General features: G+C 41.5%; 1 protein-coding gene across 2 annotated transcripts; it reads right to left on the bottom strand.

Annotated features, from left to right (window-relative positions):
* Positions 1-88: 88 nt before the first annotated feature.
* map3k14.L (mitogen-activated protein kinase kinase kinase 14 L homeolog) lies at positions 89-24,349 on the bottom strand. Of its 2 annotated transcripts, none has more exons than XM_018234845.2 (16): positions 24,157-24,349; positions 8,130-8,366; positions 7,910-7,982; positions 7,577-7,763; positions 6,843-7,340; positions 6,474-6,611; positions 6,180-6,309; positions 5,283-5,414; positions 4,967-5,071; positions 4,457-4,620; positions 3,867-4,017; positions 3,382-3,621; positions 2,839-2,942; positions 2,088-2,217; positions 1,462-1,562; positions 89-775 (listed from the first exon to the last, which is right to left on the bottom strand). In XM_018234845.2, exons 2-16 carry the CDS (start codon positions 8,344-8,346, stop codon positions 539-541), a joined length of 2,607 nt encoding a protein of 868 aa, XP_018090334.1. In that variant the 5' UTR covers positions 8,347-8,366; positions 24,157-24,349; the 3' UTR covers positions 89-538. The 2 variants fall into 2 exon arrangements, with proteins under 2 accessions (XP_018090334.1, XP_041432186.1); XM_041576252.1 differs by lacking the exon at positions 24,157-24,349 and adding an exon at positions 13,776-14,048.
* Between the last annotated feature and the right edge of the window lie 1,855 nt (positions 24,350-26,204).

The following is a 26,204-nucleotide window of genomic DNA, read 5'->3' as shown; positions in this document are numbered from 1 at the left end:
AGTGTGCTAGGAACAAAAGGAGGTCTAGGGGCACTCTTACCCTTGAGTTGCACTACAACTTTATTATATAAAAAACACCAAAACCAAATTTCTTTTCAGAGAATTTTACTATTTAAAAACATAGAACATTACATTGATTTGATTATGTTTCAAAATCACTTCAGTAACTGGGTGTACAATTGGGAAAATGCATACCTCTGTGTATTTTATATCGATTACACTTTTCCTCAAGGCTAAGCCACTCGTCATTTCCCTAAGACTAAGCCACTTCTTTAGAGGACAGGTTCACTATCCATAATGCATCCGGAAAATATGTTAATGCATAATAGCCCCCTTAGGCTTTTTTAGGTCTAAGTGGAAATAATAATGCTAATGTTCATATTTGAGGTAATCTCACCTTAGCTAGAAACCTGTCCACTGAACATTGGCTCTTCAGAATGGTTTAACGGGATCAGTTTTGTTACTGAACAATCAGCTTTGAATTGAGCACCATCTAAAACCACTGGAGCAATTGAGGTACAGGGAGGGAAAGGCAATATTAGATTGAAGGAAAGGCCTCTTCTCTCTTGCAGGAGCCACCACCACTGCCTCCACCTCTATACACCTCTCCCATGGGTCCCTGCTCCAGCCTTCCTCTCATCACTCTCCAGATCCAGCCTCCACCATGGTCTGGGGCTAATGCACACTGCAAGTGTATCCCACATTCAGCGATATCTGTGCTCCATGGTACTGGCTTTCCTTCTGGGGTCAGTATTGTGAAGGACTGCAACGGGATCTGTGCACATGTTGAGAGAGGAGAAAGGATGTAGAATGTGAGGCTTGCACCTTATTCACTTGGATACTTGTATAGAGATTAAGGCTCCAAAAATTACTGTTAAATCTTGGTTTTTATTAAAAAACACATAAGTGCAATAAATAGGTCTTGTGCTTAACATACTTCTTGCCTATTGTTTTAATCACAAAAAATAAATGATTGTTATTTTTTGAGCTAAACCGGGACATTGTAGATACTCCATGTTTGATCCTTGGAAGATAATAAGATTATACAACACTCTTTCTTAACCCTTTTGTTATAAATATTTTGTTAGCAGGACTTAGTTATGCAGGGCTATTATACGTGCAATGGTAATGTACTTATCTACCTTGCAAGGACCAAACATGGAATAGCTTCAATTTCCCTGCACTGTTTAGCTCAAAAAATAGCCCCATGTTTACCATTAGCTGGGCTATCTGCATCAATGATTTAGGCTGTAGATATTCTAGCAGCCTACTGATAACACACTGGTTTTTGAGGGTCCATCTGTGCTTTGGATAGGCCCAAGTCTGAGGTAGAAACACATAGTATATATGACACAGGGCATGTGCTATGTAAGTAGATTTATTAAACCTACAAACTCTAATCCAAACACTTGCTATAGTTACTTGGTACAGTACAGATTGAGCAGATGCGTGTATTCTCACCTGACTGCTAATCCCCACGGCCAGATCTCCAAGCTTAGTCCCTCCAGATTCCAAGATGTGCAGCTTCTCCCCACTCAGTGTTTGCAGCTGAACCTTATACCCTGTGCCCAAGTGAATAGACAAGAGTGAGTGGTTGCCAGTTATACAGGACCTTACATTCCCACCACCCACTGACGTGGGCTTTGGTTATACAGCATTAATATATTAATCTAACTATTTTGGTAAACGGGTTTTAAAATCTCTCCTAAGGTTCATTGGCAGGATTAAATACAAAAACCCTTACATAGCTACAAATGGCTGAATTATTCAACAGACATTACTAAGTGAATGACTAAATTGCTATGCTATGCACGTGAAAGGTCAGTTGATGGTTACATAGCAGCATGGGCTTAGTTTAGTTCTGTCTTGTAACCCCTACCAACTATACAGCACTTGTTATTACTAGTCTAGAGCATTTTGAAATTTAAGGAAAATATGCGAGTGGTTGATGTTGGTTTGAGAAGGAGGCCTCAAACGCTAGAAATGGAGGGTCAAAGAATATGAGTGCTCTTTTATAGTATTTTTATAATACCGTAGAAATAGACTTGCAACCCATCACTGTGAGAGCATAGAAAGGTAATCAATACCGTTGAAACAGCTGGGAGTGGTTGGGACCCCTGCATTGATAAGGGAGTCACTTTTGAGGCTTAGCGGATCCATCTTGCTGTCCCAAGAATAAATTCCAGAGCTTGCTGTGTCAAAAGTATGCACTGAGTCCTACAGAGTGGAAAAGGAGAAGAAAGTCACAATATGGAGAGGAGGGTGCATGTACTACAACAAGGAATGGGAAAAAGAATTGAGAAATACAAATGTCGGTGGGATGTGGGTAGAGACGGATGATGTGTGACGAGGTTAACTTAGAGAAGTGGATTGTAGGGATTCAGGAAAGAAGTACATATGAGAGAGAAGTAAAAGAAGACCTAGATGCAGGATAGAAATACAAGTCACAATATGGAGAGGAAAGTGCATGTACTACAACAAGGAATGGGAAAACGAAAAAGAATTGAGAAATACAAATGTCGGTGGGATGTGGGTAGAGACGGATGATGTGGTGACAAGGTTAACTTAGAGAAGTGGATTGTAGGGATTCAGGAAAGAAGTAAATATGAGAGAGAAGTAAAAGAAGACCTAGATGCAGGACAGAAAAGCAAGTGAGGATGGCAAAGATGCAGAAGAGATGTAGAACATGTACAGGTGAGAGGGACACTGTAAAGAATAGAAGTAGAGGATGCAGGAAAAATACAATGGGGGCTGCAAGGTTGCAGGAAAGAAGTACATGTAGGTGTTGCAGGGATCTAATAGAAAAAAGTAACTTGATGTGAAAAATTTCTGTCTTACCTTGTGACTGCGATGCAGATCCATGTTCTCCTCGCTCAGGCAAGACAACATTTGCTCCTGTTCTTCCAGGGAACTTTCCAGGAACAGATTGGTGAGAAAATATTCTATGGAGGATGAAGTGCACTGCCATTAGTGAAATTCAGCCTGTTTTTATAAATGGCATGAAAATGCAAAGTACACAGATGCACTAAATAACTCCTGCCTTGATAATATAGAATAAAAGGCAGTGGGTACTGGTAGCTAACGTATTGTGTATGCAGTAAGAAGCAGGGGTTACTGACACCCCATTTTACAGAGTGTGAGGTGGTGGATTCTTGCACCATACGTATAAAAGTGATGTTCATTAAACAGAGAGTGGAAAATAAGAGCATAGAATAAACTGACTCTCACTGTATCATGTTTTTGGAGTGCCAGATCCTCTCGCTGTATAATGTTCTTGAAGTTTAAATGGCAAGTGCTTCTCTTCAGATGATTGGAATGACCTTTAGAAGTGGCTGTGAGTGTGTAGATGTGATGTCCACAAACTCTCTGAACGTCACTCACCTCTTTCCATCTGGATTTCCTTGCCATGGAAGATGTCTAGCTGCACTGCACTGCTGTCAGTCTTCTGCTTAATGCGCTCTGGCTTCGATTTGTTGGGATTGGGCCTGGTATCATGCAAGGCAGGTTCATGTTTAGGAATAGGGGTTTCAGTTGCTATTACAGGGCTGGGAGATAAGGTGGTATCTGGGAAGTTCCTTGGCATTTTGTATTCAGATTTCCATGGAGATTTCAGTCCCCCAACTAAAATATAAAAAACAAAGACATGTCCATGAACGAACTGTAGTTCACTTATAATAATAAACATAATAGACATGTTTTAGTCCAGACGGAGGAATCTGATTATATCCCATAACTCTCATTTGGTGAAACCAACCTTCTGTGATAGACAATTCCACATCCCACGTACTTTAATTTCTAAGCCAATAGCAAATGTGACATCAGCCCTACATTTTTGTATATACATATGCCTTATTAGGTATTCTTACTTTTATGCAAAGCCAGATTCACTTTCTCCTGTAGCTGTGCTGCTGTCACTCTCCTGAATGGATCTTTTTCCAGACCTGCTACAATAACCTCGCACGTTTGAGGGTCACAGGTGGGGGGTATCTCCTTCACAGGGGGTGGCTCAGTGGCAATCTACGCAGATGGTAGAAGAGAGAAAGACATTTATCTGAACTCAAAAGGGAATTATCATCCAACCACATTATCATCATTAAAGGAGAACTCAACTCTATCCCAAAATCCCAGCCTGCCTTATCTGGCCTCTATTAGCTGCCTCCCTGCATCTATTACACTCAATATTTTAACTTCAGGACATGTATCAAAACTACATTCCAGGCACCAACTACAAATGTTTACTTACAAATATTTTCCCAAAAACACAGATTTATGAGCAGTAAACAAACATCATAGGCCTCATTTGCAAACCCAGTCCACAATTGGCTGCAAACAGGCAGGTTGGATACCCTTGTGCCAGACAGTAAGATACCCCTGCCCCTTGCCCATAAGTGCATAAGCTTTCCCTCCTCTCTTCTGGTTCAGGTTCTATCTCTTTATGTTAGCACTTCATACTCACTTTCAGGCACAGTGGGGGCTTGTGAGTTCGGCTCCATGGGTGCCAGCCATTCAGCAAATGCAGCATCATACAGCAGGAGCTCCACACGTCCAGCTTTGTATCACAGGCATCCCCTCGTACTATTTCAGGGGCCATATGTGTCTCTGTCCCCGGAACATAGTCTGCTACAGAGAAGCAACCAGAAAAAGTCTCATCACGTTGCACGATATCTTATATTTGCAGAGCAAGCAAAAGATGGAATATTCTGTGCATAGTAGCTTACTCTCTATTTTATATCTCCATTTTTTATTTCCTCTTTGCACATTTTATCCTTGACTAAGATACTAGTGTATCTCAAGGTGGCCGGCCACAAGGTTCTAATGCCTCTTATTGTAATCTGTTACTCCCTGAAGAAGGCAAAATGGGTATGACATGATGCTACTGGAGCATACCCAATACATAAAGAATTATATGCTTACAGAAAAAAAGAGCAGTTCCCTTGAAATAAATTGAGACTGAGACATTACATACACGTCAGAAGCTGCTTCTTGGATCCATCCATGGGCAGATACGCAGAGTGCCCCAAATCACACAGGTACGCATCATTGCCATCTTCTGACAGGAGAATATTGTCAGCTGTGCAGGGGAAAAGAACAAAAGGTACTGTATAGAAGGTTCTAAACTGTAGATAGAAAGAGAAGGTATGTGTATGTAAGAATTGAGAATGGAGCTGGGGTTGATATGGATGAAGAGCAGTGTGACTGTCAAGTGAATCAGCTTTTCTGTGGCAGTTAATAGAGGGCAGAGAATGAAAATGATATTATAGAAAATGTTTGCGGGTACTAACCTTTAATATCTCCATGCACAATGCTTTTAGCATGAAGGTGTGTAAGGCCCTCCAGTACCTGTCCAAGGTAGTAAAGGGCCCGATCTTCCGGTAAGTACCCATTTAATTTGATGAGTTGTCCCAGTGAACCTCCTGCAACAGAGAATAGTACACCCCCGTCAGGTCTGGACTGAGATTCAAAATAAGCCCTGGCATTTCAGGTACACAGAAGCCCAAACAGCCCCACACCCGCCCAATTTATAGTGACTAGATTCGCTCTTGTGTAGGACTCAATTGTTCTCCAGTAGTCCTTCCATAGTGTTTAGTTTAGTGACCAAATTGTATATGATCAGATGACGGTGGGGACTTGGCTGTTTTAAAATATCAAGAAAAATGAAACCATACAGGCATATCTGTAGCAGGTATTGCCTAAAGCTGGCCATAGACGCAAAGATCTGAATCCTCGATTTGTACGATTTTCGGAAAGTGTGGAGAGTCCCAACATTTTTTGTCTGGCGGAGATCGGTCATTTGGTCAATTGGAAAGGTTAAAAATTTTCTGTCGTCTGCTGATAATATCTTCATGTATTGCCGATCGTATGATTTTCCGAGGGAGACTGTCACTAGCTTTGGTCGGACATAACTTTTGTACGATTGCTGTCAGGGGCAGAACATCGGCTGATCTGTTCTTTTACTACTTTATTTGATCTGAATGGTTAGTGGCAGGTCAGGAGATGGGAAAGTCTGATCGTACGATGATTCGTATGATCGGATCTTTGCGTCTATGGCCAGCTTAAGTCTGATCATAGCCTGTACATAGAGATCAATTGCAGTGGAGGTTTTACCCTCTCCTAAGTATGGAAAAATGTAATTATGTGACTCTTCAAGGCCAAAATTGACCAAAGCTCTAATTTTTTACCTGTCATGAGCTTAAGAAATACATTAATCCAAGGTCCCTCCCGGACTGCTCCATACACTGGGACAAGTTTTGGAGATGAGACCCAAAGGCATGACTTCAGCTCTTGGGAACGGAATCTGCTCTGATGTATCTGCAAAGTAATTGAGACTCATTTTAGAGAAATGAATTATGCTCATTGGACATAAAAGTGGACTAAGCAGCAATCCTGCATAATGGTGAAGAGGAAATGATCATACAAAGCTGGAGTGTGAGACTATATCCTTCATAAATTAGCTGAGGGTCACTAATATTAACCTTTTTGACGGCAAATCTAACTCCAGTTTGCTCATCCTTTGCAGGAAGTACATCTCCAAAGGAGCCAGACCCCAGAGCTTCTCCGTCTTTGGTCCAGTGAATATCTTCCTTGTATTCGTAATCCTCTGTCTTCAGCTTCTAAAGAGTGTTTAAAAAAAATCTCAAAAATGTGTCCTTTGGCCAAACAGATGAAAAAGAATTGCAAATATGTAAACAATCAAATAATTCTGACAATTAGTATGAATTGGATTAATTCTTTAATGTAAAAAAAAGGAGTGAGACAAGAACTAAAAATTATGAATCCATGGTGGAGTCCCTCAGAAGTATAACTGAACTCGAGTAAAGAAAAAAGTCAATTCAATACTGTACCTCTGTTAGTATGACCCCTTCAGTGTCCGTTTCTCTATCCTCATCATCTGCTTCTTGTTTCCAGGCCTCGGCAAAGGTGCACAGGCTTTTAGGCTCCCCCATGCTCACGCTGCCTCTCAGAGCTGCAAGCATACATTCTTCCACAGAATCAGTCTTTGAGTCTTCATAAGGTCTTTTGAGCTTGGGTGAGCCATACTTTGGGCTTGTGATCTCTCCATAGTCTACATCGCAAGATCTCTTTGTCCCCAAGGTTTTAAGAATTTCAGAAATACTGTCTAGGGACGGGTCTTGGAGAGCAGCTGATGGTGGCAGTTTACCACCTCCTATATGGTATATGCACTGTTTAATGTTAATGGGTTTATGGTGTTCTTTCAGTCCATCTTCTTTAAGTAGATAGAGCTCTTGCCATTGATGTTCATTAGATATTGTGTTATGTTTTTCTTTCTTCTCCTTCCCATCACTCCACCAAACATTTAGGTTGTGCTGTGACTCTTCATCCTTGAGATCAAGAAGAAAACATAAACAGAAATATCATTGTAACAGTAAGCTGGTGATTTACTGTAACTTGTCCATATGATGCACTTCTATTGGGTAGTTATATCTTTGTATATTATATCTGTGTCTGGTCAATGTCAGGTTGTTCATCAGGTTGGATTTGTCTACCCTACAGAGAAAAGGTTTGAGGAGGATGGGGTGTTCATTGTCTCTCTAGGGATAGTTTTTTTGTTTCATACCTGAACAGGGATTGGGGCCCGACACTCCTGCTTGGAAATCCTTTGATCTGGATTTTGAGAACCATTTTTCTGTCTTCTCTTTCGCTTTGCTTTCTTCCCTTTGATACGTGGAGTCTTTGACTGATGGGCTGGCTTTCCTTCTGTTGAGTTCACCACGTTATTGGCTGTGTGCTCAGTGTCCAAGTGACTAGAATGAGGTATGAAGAATTACAAATTACAACTGAACAGTAAGACCAAAACAGTAAGACTCCTAAACCACTAAAATAAGCATGGCATTGAGAGAACTTGCAGACACAGAGGATCATGGTAGTCTCTTATAGCTAGTCGTATTACCTGTACTGTTTGGAGTCAGTGTTGTAAATCTGATGTTGCTGGAAACTTGGGCAGATCTCATGATTATTCTCACCTAAAACAAAAAAAAATGTATAGGAAGAGTTACAGTGTGCCCATATGAGTTATAAGAAGGGTTATATGGTGCAATGGGTGGAGTTATAAGAAGGGTTATATGGAGCAAAAGACAGAGTTATATGGAGGAGAAATACTGCAGTCTTACACTCAGGTTGAGCGATGATTGAGATGTATAGAGATGGACTTTGTTTTTCCTCCTTGGCTGTTCCTTTCTCTATCACTTCACTCCAGGGCAGAAGATTTTTAAGATTTTTTGGCATTCCAGGTTCCACCGCCTCTTTTTCCACTGTCCCTTCATATTTGTATACCTTTTGGGGTATGTCTGGGTCCAGGTGAGAGGACTGCTGACGACCAACAGCCATGGTTCTTGATGCAAGTTATCCTGAAAGCAAAGGATACAGAGGTCACCTGCCGTACACAAGCTATGATTGGACGCTGTCGTTAACACCTGTACAAATACACCAATGCTTAGTAATGTCAGTGGATAAGTATCTCCTGGTATACCCAGGTGCTAGTGGACCCCATCAGCCCATCCTCATTTCCACCGTGGGCCTACAGTATATAAAAACCTATACTACTGAAACTGTATTTGATTGTTATGAGAGTGGGCACAAGGTGTTGGGTTATCTGGTGGGCCTTAGGAGACCCAGTCCAACACTAACAATATTGTGATTGTGGAGGCAATTTCAGACACTTTTCTGTGTTTTTTTAGCCTGGAAGGCAGGACCAAAACACCCCGGATTGTCCCCATTGTCCTCTATGGGAATTGACCAAAACCATGTATTCAGACTGTTGAACAATGTATTATTTAGCTGCAGGGCAGATCCCACTTTGCATAATTTTGCCCCATGCCCACACCACTACTAAAATCAACTCTGTCTGTCTCCAATATTTTTAGTTACAACAAAACATTCTAAATATGTTTTTTCTTGATCGGCAAAGACCATAAAGATGTGCACGAGACTTTTTTTGCCACCACACCCCACCAATAAAAAAAATTAAAAGTATTTTCCTCATTCCTCCACGAAGTGAGAAAGTTGTTTGCATGGTGACTTTCTGTCTCCTAAGATATAGTTAATCCTTATTGGAGGCAAGACAATCCATTTCGGTTGAATTACATGTTTACTTTTTTTTTTTATGGAGATCCAATTTAAGTAAGGAGCCCTGATCCAGATACTCCCAAGTCCTGAGCATTCTAGATAGTAGGTCCCATAACTGCATTATGTGTAAATTCAGATGGAATGTGTGTCTCATATAGGTCAGACCAAGGCTTCTTGCTTAGCATCTTATTGGACCATATATGGGGCCAACCTGACAACCTAATATAATATAAGTCTGAGGATTGACCAAATATCTATTAGACAGGTCTGAATATCCCGATGGGAAAGGACCACACCAGTGCAATGTGGTCATCTCCTGATGGGTCTGTATAGGCTACTATAAAATAAAGCCTAATAATAATAATGTCCGACTATTGGTTCAGCTGGTTTTGGCCCAGATTTAATGTGATTCTTAATACAATTATTATTTACAATATGACATTCCTGAACGGTCAAAGACTTCTTCTCAGTGGGCTGTGCCACCCAAGAACCTTCTGATCTTATCAGGAGTTGCATCTGATTCAAGAACAAAGACAGTAGTGGGAAGCAGCCCCCCAAATAATAATGTCATGATCTGTCTACTGTCCATGAGACTACTCAGCTTACTAGCTTTCAGTTGCGATTCCAAAACATTGGCGGTTTGAAAAAATAAGGTACATGGAGAAAGAAAAGTTGCGTATTACTAATTGAATGTGGTGGCAAAGCTGGTTAAACCAGTTCCCTAAAGGAAGCAGTTTCTATTTCACTACGCAATGCCACTGAGCCGAGGGCTTAACCCATGGGCTGCCTGGTGGGATTGCAGTTAATCCTCTTCTTCCTCCCTGGAACCTTAATTTAAAAATTAAAGATTGTGACCTTCCATTTTTATTCATAATGTTTATTTCTATTGCAGCTGAGGCCCTTTCTTGTCATTCTCCCTGTGTGTTCTTTAAATCATTTCCTAGGTTAAGTGATGTTAATAATCTAACTGTCTAAATGATTTTTGTTATTTCCTGAACTAAACAGGGCAATTTACTGAAGCTACTCCATGTTTAGTCCTAGCAAAGTAGATTACTAGTATTTAATCCCTTCCATACCCTTTGTTGTGACTGTCTAGGCCAGTGATCCCCAACCAGTGGCTCGTGAGCAACATGTTGCTCTCCGACCCCTTGGCTGTTGCTCCCAGTGGCCTCAAAGCAGGTGCTTATTTTTGAATTCCTAACTTAAACGAACAGTAACACCAAAAAATGTAATGAAAATATCATGTACATATGCCCTGCACTAGTAAAACTGATCTGTTTGCTTCAGAAACACTACTATAGTTCATATAAACAAGCTGCTGTGGAGCAATGGCGGAAATTGAAAAACGGCTATATGGCACAGGTTAACTAATGGATAACAGATAACACCATTAGACAGACAGAGCTTATTTGCTATTTGCTGTGTAACCCGAGCCTTTTCTCCTTTAAATGGCTGCCCCCATTGCTACACAGCAGCTTATTTATATAAACAATAGTAGTGTTTCTTAAGCAAACACAATCGTTTTACCAGTGCAGGGCAATACTGCATTATATTTTCATTACTTTAAAACACTTTTATTTTTTGACATCACTGTTCCTTTAAAGGCAAGTTTTGTTTGAAAAAAACAAAACAAAACACGTGTACTGTCAAATAGACCCTCCTGTTGGCTTTAAGTCTACATAGGAGCTACAAATACCCAAGCAAAGGCTTATTTGGAAGCTCCATGAACATTTTGGATGCTTATGTTGCTCTCCAACATTATTTTACACTTTGAATGTGGCTCATGAGTAAAAAAAGTTTGGGGACTCCTGGTCTAGGCCGACATATAAGCAGCAGCCTATGATTAAGGGAATGTTTCCCGAAATGCATGAGGCGATGCTGTTGCAATAAACCTTCAAACTTTTCCGGGGTGCCGCCTGAATTGCATATTTGGATCTGGTAATGTAATTGTATGCCTCACAGAAACCAAACATGGAGTAGCTTCAATTTCCCTTTTTTCCCTGTTTTTGTCAAGAAATAACAAAAAAAAACATATATTTTCATGTTTAAAACAATATGCAAAAAATATGCTGAGCAAAGCCCTATTCAATGGGGGGCTGGGTATACTGCTCCTTTAAGAGATTCTGTGTATACCTTTATCATCTGAATTTTGTTTTATACAGAAATGGAAAGTACAAATGTGAAATGTATTTTGCCACAGGGAGACAGCATGCCATAACAGAACTGCACTGTATATATATATATATATATATATATATATATATATATACCATAACCGTACGCAAACATTGTGTAGGCGTTGCAGCACAGTTATGCATGAATACACCTTATATTGTATATAATAACTTACATGAGGCATGTTTACTTATATGGCTCTGTAGGAAGATCATTTAAACTTTAAGGGGTGGAAAATAATCTTTTTATTCTGCATAGTTTAAAGGCACAAGGCTGCAGGCTGAGTTATACAGGGAAGTCTGAGTATCACTCATGTATTATAAGGGATAATGTACCCCCTCCTGTAAATGATAAGGATATTAGAAGTCACTGAGGGGTTGTTCTGTGACCATATAAAGGCACAAGGCTGCAGGCTGAGTTATACAGGGAACTCTGAGTATCACTCATGTATTATAAGGGGTAATGTACCCCTACTGTAAATGATAAGGATATTAGAAGTCACTGAGGGGTTGTTCTGTTTCCATATAAAGGCACAAGGCTACAGGCTGAGTTATACAGGGAACTCTGAGTATCACTCATGTATTATAAGGGATAATGTACCCCCTACTGTAAATGGTAAGGATATTAGAAGTCACTGAGGAGTAATGTGACCATATAAAGACACAATGCCGCAGGCTGAGTTTTACAGGGAACTCTGAGTATCACTCATGTATTATAAGGGATAATGTACCCCATACTGTAAATGATAAGGATATTAGAAGTCACTGAGGGGTTGTTCTGTGACCATATAAAGACACAAGGCTGCAGGCTGAGTTATACAGGGACCTCTGAGTATCACTCATGTATTATAAGGGATAATGTACCCCCTACTGTAAATGATAAGGATATTAGAAGTCACTGAGGGGTTGTTCTGTGACCATATAAAGGCACAAGGCTGCAGGCTGAGTTATACAGGGAACTCTGAGTATCACTCATGTATTATAAGGGATAATGTACCCCCTACTGTAAATGATAAGGATATTAGAAGTCACTGAGGGGTTGTTCTGTGACCATATAAAGACACAAGGCTGCAGGCTGAGTTATACAGGGAACTCTGAGTATCACTCATGTATTATAAGGGATAATGTACCCCCTACTGTAAATGATAAGGATATTAGAAGTCACTGAGGGGTTGTTCTGTGACCATATAAAGGCACAAGGCTGCAGGCTGAGTTATACAGGGAAGTCTGAGTATCACTCATGTATTATAAGGGATAATGTACCCCCTCCTGTAAATGATAAGGATATTAGAAGTCACTGAGGGGTTGTTCTGTGACCATATAAAGGCACAAGGCTGCAGGCTGAGTTATACTGGGAACTCTGAGTATCACTCATGTATTATAAGGGGTAATGTACCCCTACTGTAAATGATAAGGATATTAGAAGTCACTGAGGGGTTGTTCTGTTTCCATATAAAGGCACAAGGCTGCAGGCTGAGTTATACAGGGAACTCTGAGTATCACTCATGTATTATAAGGGATAATGTACCCCCTACTGTAAATGATAAGGATATTAGAAGTCACTGAGGGGTTGTTCTGTGACCATATAAAGACACAAGGCTGCAGGCTGAGTTATACAGGGAACTCTGAGTATCACTCATGTATTATAAGGGATAATGTACCCCCTACTGTAAATGATAAGGATATTAGAAGTCACTGAGGGGTTGTTCTGTGACCATATAAAGGCACAAGGCTGCAGGCTGAGTTATACAGGGAACTCTGAGTATCACTCATGTATTATAAGGGATAATGTACCCCCTACTGTAAATGATAAGGATATTAGAAGTCACTGAGGGGTTGTTCTGTGACCATATAAAGGCACAAGGCTGCAGGCTGAGTTATACAGGGAACTCTGAGTATCACTCATGTATTATAAGGGATAATGTACCCCCTACTGTAAATTATGAGGATATTAGACGTCAATGAGTTGTTCCTTTTCTAACAATTTAGAGCATATGCTATAGATGGGGGGAGGGTGGAACACTCGAGTGACCCCTTCCTAATCTTCTGCATTTGTATATTTCTGAGCAGGAAGTGTGATGTGCTTATGAAATTCTTTTCACCAATCCCGGAGGCACGTGTAGCACAATGTGCCATTTATTCTTCTGAAACATTAACAGGAATAAAATGCTGCTTGCTGCAACACACTTATGTGTATTTACTGGATAAAATCATTTGTGCAAACTGTATTCCCTCTTATACTACTAGATAATCCTTTGGCCTGCCATTGTTTGGGGAAATGCTAATGAATTAAGATCACTGGAGGTTTTATTCGGATGTCTTCCAAACCCTGCCGGTAACTTGTGTCTCCCCCTCGCTCCTTAAACTGCTTCCCGCTCTCCTCTTCTGACCAGGATCCTCCCTTTTCTTCCTGCCTATTTCCTTCCCTGAACCCATATCTCTTTCTCTCTTTAGACACGGACCCTCTTATTGAAATGAAAGAATATGTGTGCCATTGACGCCTGAGAGAGCATTTACCTTGCCAGTTGAACCCGGGACCCTGGGAACAAAGCATAGAGACCTGAGATGGAGGAAACACAGAATGCCGCTGGTAGCCGAGTGGGTTAAATAGAAGTTCTCATTCCACCTCCGCCCCTTCTCACTGAGTCTTCACTTCTCTAGAACTGTTATTGTGATTCTGAAAACTGCCTCAGTGAGACAAACAGGAAAAAGAAATTCTCGAAACTAACCTCCCGTGCTGCGGTTCTGCAACTTGAGATAAACCATTACAACCCCCTACAAACACATTCAAGTTGTGCCATAAATTCACCCCCCCCCCCCACACACACACACAATGGCTCAATCCACAGAAACCTCAATAAGTGACTATAATGACATTATGTTCTTCCTAAGCTTCACCATGGGGTTGAGGGTAAGGTCTGGACCAGCTCCGGGCCCTAGGTGTCTCGGCCGGCCACTGCGATTTCCCTTGATTAAGTGTATGTGCATGCGCAGAAGGGGAGGGAGCGCTGGAGTGGAGCAAGCGTCGGAAGTTGCGCACATGCGCAGAAGGGGAGGGAGCGCTGGAGTGGAGAAAGCGTCGGAAGGTGCGCACATGCGCAGAAGGGGAGGGAGCGCTGGAGTGGAGAGAGCGTCGGAAGGTGCGCACATGTGCAGAAGGGGAGGGAGCGCTGGAGTGGAGAGAGCGTCGGAAGGTGCGCGCATGCGCAGAAGGGGAGGGAGTGCTGGAGGGCAGAGAATGTCGGAAGGGAGGGGAGTGAGCGTCTGAAGGCAGGGGAGAGAACACCGGAGGGGAGAGAAAGTAGCAAAAATGGACTAAGGGTAGGCAGAGGACAGGTACCTGCCCAGCATCCCGCTTTTGTTGCACCCTAGGCAGATGCCTCTTCTGCCTACCCCTGGTTCTGGCCCTGGTCTGACCTGAGAATCATAATAGACCCTGGCCGTTTAGGTACACAGAGGCCCAAACAGTCCCCCCACCAGCCCAATAAATAGTGACTGTCTATGGACAGACGTGCCCATACATTGCTAATGGAAGGTTTACTTTTAGTGTATTTGCCCCATTAGGATGTACATAAATAAAAGCATTGTTAGCATTCTGTTCCATGGAAAATATTATTTAAATTCTGATTGATGAAAAAATGTATATTGCTATATTTAACAAACAACTATTTCTTATGTGACCTTAACAGAATAAATATCTGAATGAGAAGCATGAAACAGGAGGGTGATTTAGACAAGCTGTTTGTTGACAGTGTCTTGAGATCTACTGGTCACCAGCTAAAGGTCTTCTGGTAGATCCCAATCTTTATATGTGGCTGATTCTGAAAACTCGATGATATGATGAGGAGCGTCAGTAAGATGCCATAGACACTAACTATTTTTGGGCAGGTTGGGAGGCTGTTTGAGCCTCAGTGTCTTCAAAATGCCAAGGCCTATTTTAAATCCCAGTACAGGCCTATCAACAGCTGTCATTTCTGTAATATGGGGTTGCCGTGTAAATGACCGTATTTAACACATTATCACAGGAACCCTTCTCTTATGCTTTCCCCTACAAGGCAGTCACCACATAACATGGAAGTCAGCTTAATGGAACTATGTTTTTCCATCCATTTTCCATCCCACAAACAAGGAAACAAAGGGTATTGGCCTTCCTCCTGAGAGAGATAACCTGTGTGTTATATAAAAGGATAAGTGAATATGGCTGTGATGTTGTGATGGTCGATTCTGTTAACGCTTTTAAGAAGGACTTGGATGATTTATTGGACAAGCATAATATCCAAGGCTATTGTGATACTAAAAGCTATAGTTAGTATAGATATTGGTATAGGACATTGCTATCATTCGTTCGCACTCTTATTGCAAGGCGACTTTTCGCTCTCACGAAATGTCGTTACTCTGCAAATTCAGTAAAGTGCGGATTTTACTGAACGATACCTCTTTACCCAGAGTTGACTTCGCAACCTCAGACCAGGCGACGTGCTAAAAAGCAGCTAGATCTTCCTCAATCTTCTGTCACTTACATCATATCCTGTGTGCCAAAAATGCATTAACGTTACAAAAAACGCTGGCGACTTTTCCTTTTGTGAAGCGGGATTGGCTGCAAAAGTCCTAACAAACTTTAGCATATTTCTAAAATATAACATTAATTTTACAGTGGGCTCATGTGTAGGGCATTATATAATTTTTCTTGTCTTTATTAAGGTTCCCTGGACATTTCTAATAAAAAGTGGTAACTTCAAGCATTTGCACCAACATTCACAATAAAGACGTCCATACAACTTTAAATTACCCGCCGTATGCAAATTGACCTAAGCGCTAGCGCATCTTCACTATGAAATGCTCACACTGCGAAGTAACACTAGCGAAAAGATGCCAGCATTCAGCACCCAGGGTGAAACTTTGCATATTAGTAAATTGGCGTAGTGGTAGTGGATTTGCGCCTGGCGAAGTGGTCTGGCGACAAGTCGCCCTTTAGTGAATCTGCCCCTTTATCGTGGCAAAACAAAACGTGCATGTGCGGTGTGGCGGGGGAACTAGCGTCTGACCCTGGTATGAAGGGGTCAGTGTGTGTATATGGAGATGCTTGGTTTTCATTTGGAGGAGTTGAACTTGATGGACTTTGGTATTTTTTCAACCTGTTTTAACTATGTAACTATATACAAATGTAATTTGTTAATTACAATGTAATTGCCTTAGTTGTTTCACCTTCGTCCCTCCCAAAAGCCCTGTCTCCACTTCTCAAAACCCTGCCCACTCCTCAGCACTTCAGTCCCTTCACGGCCATGGCCCCCAAAATGTGATAACTCCGCCCCAAAACATCAAGACCCCACCCCAAAAACACCACACCGCTGCCCCCTCTAGACACCATCATCAGCTGGCAAGGCCAGGGAAAAAAAGGCGGCAACCCTGCTACAAACTGGTTGAGTAACTATAGCTTCCATTATAGGCCAGTTGTACCACATTAGCGGCTGATTGCTATGTATTTACTGTAATTATATTTTTATATCAAATTGGCAGCACATTATGGCAACTAGACAAGTATGCAGATGACTCAATCACAAGAAAACAAAACCCTTCTTTGTTCCCTAATCAGCCAATCCATCTCCACGGAAACCAACCAGGAAGTGATGAGAACCGCACAGCTCCTCATGTCAGACAAGATGGCCTACTTTTTTGCTCTGGCCTCTGACACCATAACGTTTGTTTTTGAGCCTGTAAAGATTGTGTAGTGTTTCAAATAAAAGTTCTAGATTCTAGCTGTCTTTATTTTACCCTCAGAGTGGTTTGAAATCACCACAGGATTTTGTACAGGATTAATGAGCAGAAAGACTTAGTTAAGAAAAGAAATGAGGCACGCAAATGTAAACAACCCTACGGCAGCTGATATATTTAATATTATGTACACTGTATTGCAGATTATGGAATAATGGTTTGCCACTGCTCCTTATAGCTGCGGTTAAAGGAGACGCATCCAGAGGTGGCCATCTTGTAACACAGTGGGAATATAAAACAACTGGGCCCTGCAGATTTATCTGGTGTCAGGGGAAAGGTATATAACTGTGGAATCTAAGGGGTGTAACTAGTCTAGGGTGCTTGGTTGAGGAGTGCTTTCTTCATTTTCGAGCCATAGCTCTGTCTTGGTGCACGCTCCGTATAGCAATTTTAGTAATAGCCTGGGGCAGATTTACTAAAGCGCGAAGTGGCAAAAATTTGCAAGAAATCCAATCCACAGGGGCATGGCCAATTTACTAAGGGTTGTAGAGGGCAATTCACTAGTGAGAGTACGCTCTATCGAATTTTCACTCAGGTGAACGATCGTTACTCCGCAAATTCACTCAATTTCATTACGTTACCCCTTTCGCCAGAGCTTAGACCTGGCGAACTGATCAGATGCAGCTATATCCTCCTTAATCTTATGTCAGTGACATCATATCCTGTATGCTGAAAAGTCATAAAAACTATAAAAAAAAACACGCTGGCATTTTTTCATATTTCAAAGCGGGATTGTCTTTAAAAGTTTAAAGTATTAAATATCATTGTTAACTTTTTTTTTTTTACCATTTAAGGGGCATGCCACATTTGTGTTAGGGTGGGCTCATGTCTAGGGCATTAGAGGATCTCTTTTGTCTTTATTTAGCTTCCTTTATGGGTAATAATAAGGCCACGTCAAGGATTTGCACCAACATCTCTAATAAAGATATATATCTATATATCTATATATATATATAGAGAGAGAGAGATAGATATATATATATATAGATATATAGATATAAATACAGGTACGGGACCTGTTATCCAGAATGTTAGGGACCTGGGGTATTCCCGATAACGGATCTTTCCGTTATTTGGATCTTCATACCTTAAGTCTACTAGAAAATCATGTAAACACTAAATAAACCCAGTACACTGATTTTACTTCCAATAAGGAATAATTATATCTTAGTTTGGATCAAGTACAAGCTACTGTTTTAGTATTACAGAGAAAAAGGAAATACCTTTGTAAAATATTGGTATATTTGATTATAATGGAGTCTATGGGAGACGGCCTTTCCGTTATTCGGCACTTTGCTGGATAACGGGTTTCCGGATAACGGATACCATATCTGTATAGATGACCTATATGTACCCGTCCCATTCAAATTGACCTAACGGCAAGTATTGTAATGAAGGTTCGCTAGGCAGAAACGAACGTTAGCGAAAGTTCGCCAGGAAATTCACACGCTGACTAGTTAACGCTAGCAAAACTTCGCCAGGCTTCGACTGCAGAGATGCAACTTTGAATTTTAGTGAATTAGCGTATTGGAAGGGAATTTTCCGCCTGACAAAGTGGCGCGAAGTGTGGCGTAGCCTTCGCAGGCGAGAAATAGCCCTCTAGTGAATTTGCCCCCTAATGTACAGCCATATTTCAATGTCACACTATGGCTGCCTGGTATGCTGCTCCCCAACCAAGTACCCTAGGCACGTGAAGTTATTACAAGGGGGGCAGAGGGAAGCAACAACACCCAGGCCTCCCCACCATGAGGCCCACCGCAGACACCTCAGTGCAAATATGGAGTATGGCAGGAATAATTATGTACGCTACCATTCGTATTAGATGTGAGGCTGTAGTACCTGGGTCTGTGTGAATGCAGCAACACTCCTGCTCTAGGCCTGGGTCAAAGCTTAGTATTATCACTGGGTTGGTTCATAGCAAATTAACTGGGGATTCAAGATTTTGTTCTGCACAATCACTATAGAAAAATATAACATGGACGTTTCTGTGAGTCTGTAAAGCCACAAGCAATGTGGGATGCAGGCAAACCTATATTATCTTAGTAACAGAATCTACCTCAGATTGCTGTCTAGGAACTGTACATGCCCATCATTATATAACCCTCTCAGTAAAAGGAAGAGGCTAGGTATTTATAAAGATATATATCAAGTAATTATATTTTATTGATTATAATAATAGTCTTTTACTAATAGGGGTTTTGCCATGCTCCTATTGTGTATCATTTTATTTTAACCACATCAATGTTCATAAATACCCGGTATTAATAATTAACACTTGTATCTTTCAGATCTACACTTGCAGGACACATATCTTTCCTCAATCAGGGGACAGCTTGCGCTGAACATACTTTTTGCCTGTTTTAATTAAGAAAAATCAATGGATTTTGTTGCGCTAAACAAGGCAAAACGAAGCAACTCCGTGTTTGGTTCTCAGAGGTAAATAATGACATTACCGCTTTGGCCTGCAGACATGCAATAGATTATTCAGAAGGATTTTTTGTGCATCGGTACTTCATTTTTCACCGTGCAAGGGCCAAACATGGAGTAGCTTCAATCTGCCTGTTTGCCCTGATAAGCTTATTAAATAACATAATCCATAGATTTTGCAAGTATGTTAGTATGTTCTTCACAAGCCCGATTTAGTGCTCTGAAAAGGGGTCATTCTGCTTCTTTAAGGGCTATGGCACTTACCACAAATTCAAGCATTTTGCTGCCAGCTTGCAGGCAGCAAAACACTCAAATGTTCTATTTGTAGACTTTGTAATCACTTTGGCCCCTCTAGTACACCCGCTGGTCAGATGATTACTGCTCAGAAACACTTGACAAATTATGAGTTACCAAACCATAATCCCCTGACCCATTGTTGCACCACCGGGGTCAATCTGATGACCATATTACTCTGTGCAGAGAGTGCCATTGCTTTTCTCTGGCTCTAGTATATTGCCATCTGAGAAGTGACCCTGGTATCAAAGTTCTTGCTAATGACTGTGCAAATACACCAGCACATAGTTTTGTGAGCCACACATCGATTCCATAGGACTTCAGTATACAAACAAAGACTCTGTAATCCTTATCTCAGAGACACGGGGAGTGGCAATAACAATAACTGCTGGTATTTGCTTTTGCTTAACCCCTGCTGTCCATGTCCTTTAGGGTGGTGGCACACAGTCGCCTGAAAAAGAGGCGATTTGTCGCTGGAGGACTAATCTCCCCCAGTAGCCATGTGTGCCACCACCCTTAAGTTTATAGCAGAGCCTTTCAGACTACTTGGCCAGGGACACACGGGGGCTGAAATCAGCTAGCCAAAATCTGCTTTCTGAATTCAGCCCTACCGCGGGCAGTAGCCTCCTCTCTTTTCCGCATTGAAACGGCTTGGCTCGGCGCAAACAGAGTCTTTGCATTTTGAGCCGAAATCCGCCGGAGTCTGTTCATGTTGAGCCAGTTCAATGCGGAAACGAGAGGAGGCTACTGCCTGCAGTAGAGCTGAAATTAGCCAGTGGAGGCCCAAGCCTTTAGGTTCAAGCAGCTTACCCTTTTGCTGCCCAACATTTAGTTAGCTCAAACTCTTAGCTCATAACAAGATTACATACTTATGATAGTATGGTTCCAGCTGAAACCAATAAAGTAATTAAGCATTCACCCCAAATCTTAACCATCCCACCCGACCATTCTTTCTTGGGCTGTCGCAGAAATGATTGGCCTTTATGACACATAAGTGATTGATGATGTTCCTATTGCTAGTTAAACTTGGAGGTAATGGGGCATTTTGAATTTTATCCAATTCTTGGATTTACCCTAAAACCACATCTTCCACCAAACATTTGTGTAATCAAATTTGAGCTAGATCAAAGCTTTACATAAAGTTACATAATGTTCAAATCCCAAACTGAATCTTGAATTCAGTGCATCCCTAATTTATACATGATTAATACATAAGCTCATAAGCATCTGTTATTGTTATTTTATTTCATAATTATATGAGGTCCAGACCAATCCAAATTTGCGGTTTTCGCTAATAACCCAAATCAGCAGCATCTGGGCCATATACTCCCTAACATATTCCTTTTGTCAACTCCTGCCCTTCACCATCACTGTTCCCATGGATATATCTGAATACACCGTAACTCAACACATTCTGTCATGCCCAGCTTCATTACCATCACTAATCCCAAAAAAGACATCCCAAAAAATTGGCATTTGGGCATCATAGCATTGAAGGTGCAACCTCAGGGTCTGCCGGCCTGATGATGTTGACTTGTGGGTTTATAAAGAAGAATACATCTACTGTATATTCTCAATCATAAATTAAGCAGTGCCAATCTAAAGGCAATGACACACGGACGTCCTTAATCTATAAAGTTCAAGTTGTATTCCTGCCCAGATGGATTGCGGGTGCATTCCTAATTTAAATGTAAAATGCTGTACCGGTATTCTTTAGTCATCTCGTTTTAGGCTCATGGCATGCATATAATTATTGTTATTAATCCAAAATCGTTGTAGTGATAAGAAAATGCAAATTGCTGCAGTTCAAATTAGTGACTTAACAATGGCAATCAAAAATTATGACTGTAACCACAGGTCATTTCTCTTTGACACCATTAGAATGAGCTGTTTATGGTCTGTTATGGTGACAATCATGGGTTTTGCTGACCACAAAGGAGGTTTCAGCTGAAAGGAACCAGTTTTGCTGGAAAAATGTGCCATGGTTTTAAGACCATAGGACCAACAGCTTCCTATGTTTAAGGAAAAATTGCTCCATGCAACTTTCCTCTTACACTTGGCCAGAGTTTCCAGGTGGCTTTATCTATGGGGAACACAAATAGAAGCAACTAACTGCCCATGGACCCCCTGAAGAGCAGCAGTTGTAGGTAGGAAGTTGTCAGATCAAGAAGTCAACAGTAGGGTAAGATAGTGGCCCAACTTGCGTCCAACAAGAGCAGAAGTGGAGTTTTTGGAATGCTGCTTGCTCTCAGTAATGGGCCCTCCCTCAACCATAACTTACTACTTTTTTGTAAGAGGCTCCAAATGTATGCACTCCATATCCAAGCCACACACCAAGTAATACTGAGACGCACAGCAGCTGCCATCAGGCTGGGACATGTGGGAGGGCTGTCTGCCTGAGAGGCCTGGAATCCATGTTAGAGTACTGACAAATGAGTCACGCCACCGGCCTCCCACTCACAACCAGCGCACAGGAACTCTCATGTGAATTCACTTACATGCAGATAATGCCAAGAAATAACACAAACTCACCACCACCCCAAACATTTAAAAGGATAGCATCTCCATAAATGAAATAAGTTATTACTGACTGCTTTCTCTTTCAAATACTTTCTTGTATGCAAAAGGGTACTGCGAGTTTAAGCAATAATAGTTCTTCTTAACTCAGAATAGGGCCTTCAGGAATCAACCAAGGCTCTCATATCCAACCGCACCTACAGGCAAAATCCTTCATCTCATTTAAAGTATTTATCCCCATTGCATCTTTCTGACACAAGGAATATTTCTAACGTTAACACATAAGTGGAAGCTGCCATATTGCAAGAGCTGCTGCATCTTCTGCAAACTCCTTAAAAGTTACATTTGGGATCCATTATCCGGAAACTCGCTATCCAGACTGCTTCGAATTACGGCATGGCCATCTTTTATAGACTCCATTATAATGAAATAATCCAGATTTTTAAAAATGACTTGCCTTTTCTCTGTAATAATAAAACAGTAGCTTGTACAGGTATGGGATCCGTTATCTGGAAACCCTGTTATCCAGAAAGCTCCGAATTATGGAATGGCCGTCTCCCATAGACTCCATTATAGTGAAATAATCCAAATATTTAAAAATTATTTCCTTTTTCTCTGTAATAATAAAACAGTCGCTTGTACTTGATCCCAACTAAGATATAATGAATCCTTATTGGAGGCAAAACCAGCTTTTTGGGTTTATTTAATGTTTACATGATTTTCTAGTAGAGTTAAGGTATGAAGATCCAAATTACAGAAAGATCCGTTATCTGGAAAACCTCAAGTCCCGAGCATTCTGGATAACAGGTCCCATACCTGTATTACCTTAGCCAAGGCAACCAGTATGGCAGCCTGTGCTCAAGTGTGCAGAACTTTGCACACCACCAACTATTCTGCTATTTTGTACTATCTATTGAAAGTAGTGGTCCCCAAAACCCACAGTGGGCTCCACAACTTATTGGCATGGGTCTACACCAGGGTGACGGCACAAAGTCTTCATTGTTCCAAGCCAAGGCGGCCTACAACTCTTTTTCTCAACTCTAAATGTTGTTCACCTTTAAATTAAATTTTAATATGTTATAGACTGGCCAATTCTAAGCAGCCTTTTGATTGGTCTTCATTATTTATTTTTTATAGTTTTTGAATTACTTGCCTTCTGACTCTTTCCAGCTTTCAAATGGGAGTCACCGACCCCATCTAAAAACAGATGCTTTCTAAGGCTACAAATGTATTGTTATTGCTACGTTTTATTACTCATCTTTCGTTTCAGTCCCTCCCCTAATTATTTCCCAGTCTCTTCTTCAAATCAATGCACGGTTGCTATGGTAATGTGGGCCGTAGCAACTGGATTGCTGTAATTGCAAACTGGAGAGCTGCTGAATAAAAAGCGAAATAACTCAAAAACCAGAAATAATAAAACATGAAAACCAATAGCAAATTGTCTCAGGATATCACTCTCTAGTCTCTACATCATACTAAAAGTTAATTCAAAGGTGAACAACGCCTTTAAGACCCCCTCAGTGTGCATATATTCCCAGGCCGGGCTCCTATTATCCAGATGGGGAGTTTACACTGGACAAGCACTTTAGCGGCCAAGTCAACCAATACATACAGTAAGTACCTTACAATAAAGCTTCTGCATGCAAATGTTCTGCAGAACCTACAATCAACTATTTTGACCTCTAAAGAGGCCCCCAGAGTGGATATATTGCACTCAATCCATTGGTCGCTTTTGCACGTAGACACACGTTCTACGCAGTCGGTGGAAGCCCAATTGAGCACCCAACTCAAGTGACACCTACTGTATATACAGTACATTAACTGGCGCCATGATTTTGACTTTGAAACACACAACCCTCCCATTCAGTCTGAGCCCGGCACCACTTACCAGCTCCTGTCCTTATTTTCCTTTCTGCCTTCCACAATGTCTTCTTCCTCTGTATCCACAGAAAGTCCACGCTCTCCTTCCTCCCACCCTCCAGTTTTCACTGATTTCACCCCCACTTTTTTCCCAGACTGCTCACTCCTCTCCCAGTTCTCTAAGTTCAACTGCCTGTTCAGCAGCAACTGCCGCTCCTCCTTCCATAACCCTCTTCTTCGTCTTCCTCGCCCGCCCCCTTCTTTGGGTGAGCTCATTGGTACGTTCTGATTGGTTCCTCAACTCATGGGATTTCCAGGCAAAGAGACGTACAGTATTTACAGGAAGACAACAGCCATTGGGTTAGAGAGTTAGAGACTGTTCTAAACTTCTGCGGGGGTTGACATTTTTTTCACATGCAAGTGTGTGGCCTCTAAAGGGAACACTTAAACATGACCGCAAGTTGCTCTTATGTAAAAACTAAGTTTTAGTATGTTAGTATGATGTAGAGAGTGATAGTCTGAGAATATTTGCAATTGGTTTTCATTTTTGATTATTTGTGGTTTTTGACTTATTTAGCTGTTTATTCAGCAGCTCTCCAGTTTGCAATTTCAGCAATTGGCTTGCTAGGGTCCAAATGACCTTAGCAAGCATTGATTTGAATAAAAGACTGGAATAGGAATAGGAGAAGCCTGAATAGAAAGAGGAGTGATAAAAAGTAGCAATAACTACATTGGTAGCCTTACAGAGCATTTGCTTTTTAGATGGGGGTCAGTGACCCCAATTTGAAAGATGGAGTCGAAAGAAGAAGGCAAATAATGCAAAAACTATAAATAATGAAGACCAACGGAAAACCTGCTGAGAATTAGTAATTCTATTACATACTAAAAGTTCACTGAAAGGCGAACCACACATTTAAAGGAGAACTAAAGACTGATAGGATAGAAATTTTAAATTCAGCATTAATAATCCAGGTCTGTTGTGTACAGGAGCTCTCCATTTTGGACTGTGCTAGGAGTGTCAGCGGCACTGCACATGCTCAGTGAGCTCTGGGCTGCTGTTGAGAAGCTATGCTTAGGGGGTCGTTGCAAATCATCAAGGAGAAAGTGAGGTTCACTTGTCTTTGAAATCTGATGCAAATTGCACTGATTTCCAGACTGCCTTTAAAGGAGAAACAAATCCTTTACCAAAAAAAAACACCCCACGTAGACTCCCTCCCCCCTCAGCCTAGCTGCCCCCCTCCCCCTATGGAAATGGCCCTAACTTTTTACTTACCCCTTGGAGCAGAGTCACAGCATCAGAGTTCACCGCAGCAATCTTCCGGGTCTTCGGTAAGCTGAGACGGAGACTGGCGAAGCGGCGCATGCGCAGTTGGAGCAATTTACCGGGTTGCAACAATTGTGCAAGCGCCAAAATGGATGGAAATTGCCGAAGTGCCGGAAGAAGTCACAAAGACTCGGAAGATGGCTGCGGTGGGGGGGCAGCTAGGCTGGGGGGAAGGTCGAGGGGGTCTACTTGGTGTGGGGGGGGGGAAGGTTTTTTTGGTAAAGGGTTTGTTTCTCCTTTAAATGAAAACCTGAATTAATTACTAATTAGTGTTGTATGGTGACTTTGATATTCTATACAGTATATACTGTATATTGAGAGTAAGAGGCATTTCCACCCTACTTCTTTAATCATTTGTTATCCTTTTAAGGACCACTAATGTCAAATTCATTGGAGAGTGGCCATTTGAAAAGCTCAACCCAAGTGAATCTAATTTCTAACCATGGACAGCAAACAGCGAGGGCGCAACTACAGAGGAAGCAAATCCTGCGACTGCAGGGGGGCCCCAGGGGGTATAGGGGCCACACGAGGACTTAACTCATGTACAATTTCAATAAATATTGGTAAAACAGGTCAACCTCTAGACATTGTGGGGGCCTGAAAAACAATTTGCTGGTTGGCCCAGTAATATCTAGTTATGGCACTGACAGACAGGGGGGTACTTTTCATTAGGGAGCTGTGCCGCCATGTTTCTCTATTTTGACAGTGGTTCCTTGACCTGGGCCAGGGCTATTATCCCTGCTGCTACTACA

This window comes from Xenopus laevis, chromosome 9_10L (genome assembly GCF_017654675.1).
Source record: "Xenopus laevis strain J_2021 chromosome 9_10L, Xenopus_laevis_v10.1, whole genome shotgun sequence".
NCBI lineage: Eukaryota > Metazoa > Chordata > Amphibia > Anura > Pipidae > Xenopus > Xenopus laevis.
The sequence above is the reverse complement of the archived record's forward strand: the minus strand, read 5'-3'. Positions and strand labels throughout refer to the sequence as shown.

Bases quoted from the DNA above. Each gene is read 5' to 3' on its own strand.
- map3k14.L (XM_018234845.2), bottom strand. From the start codon at position 8,346: ATGGCTGTTGGTCGTCAGCAGTCCTCTCACCTGGACCCAGACATACCC. The intron at 6,310-6,473 runs GTTAATATTAGT...ATTACTTTGCAG, and splicing joins TTAGATTTGCCGTCAAAAAG to ATACATCAGAGCAGATTCCG. The intron at 2,218-2,838 runs GTAAGACAGAAA...TCCACTCTGTAG, and splicing joins ATCTGCATCGCAGTCACAAG to GACTCAGTGCATACTTTTGA.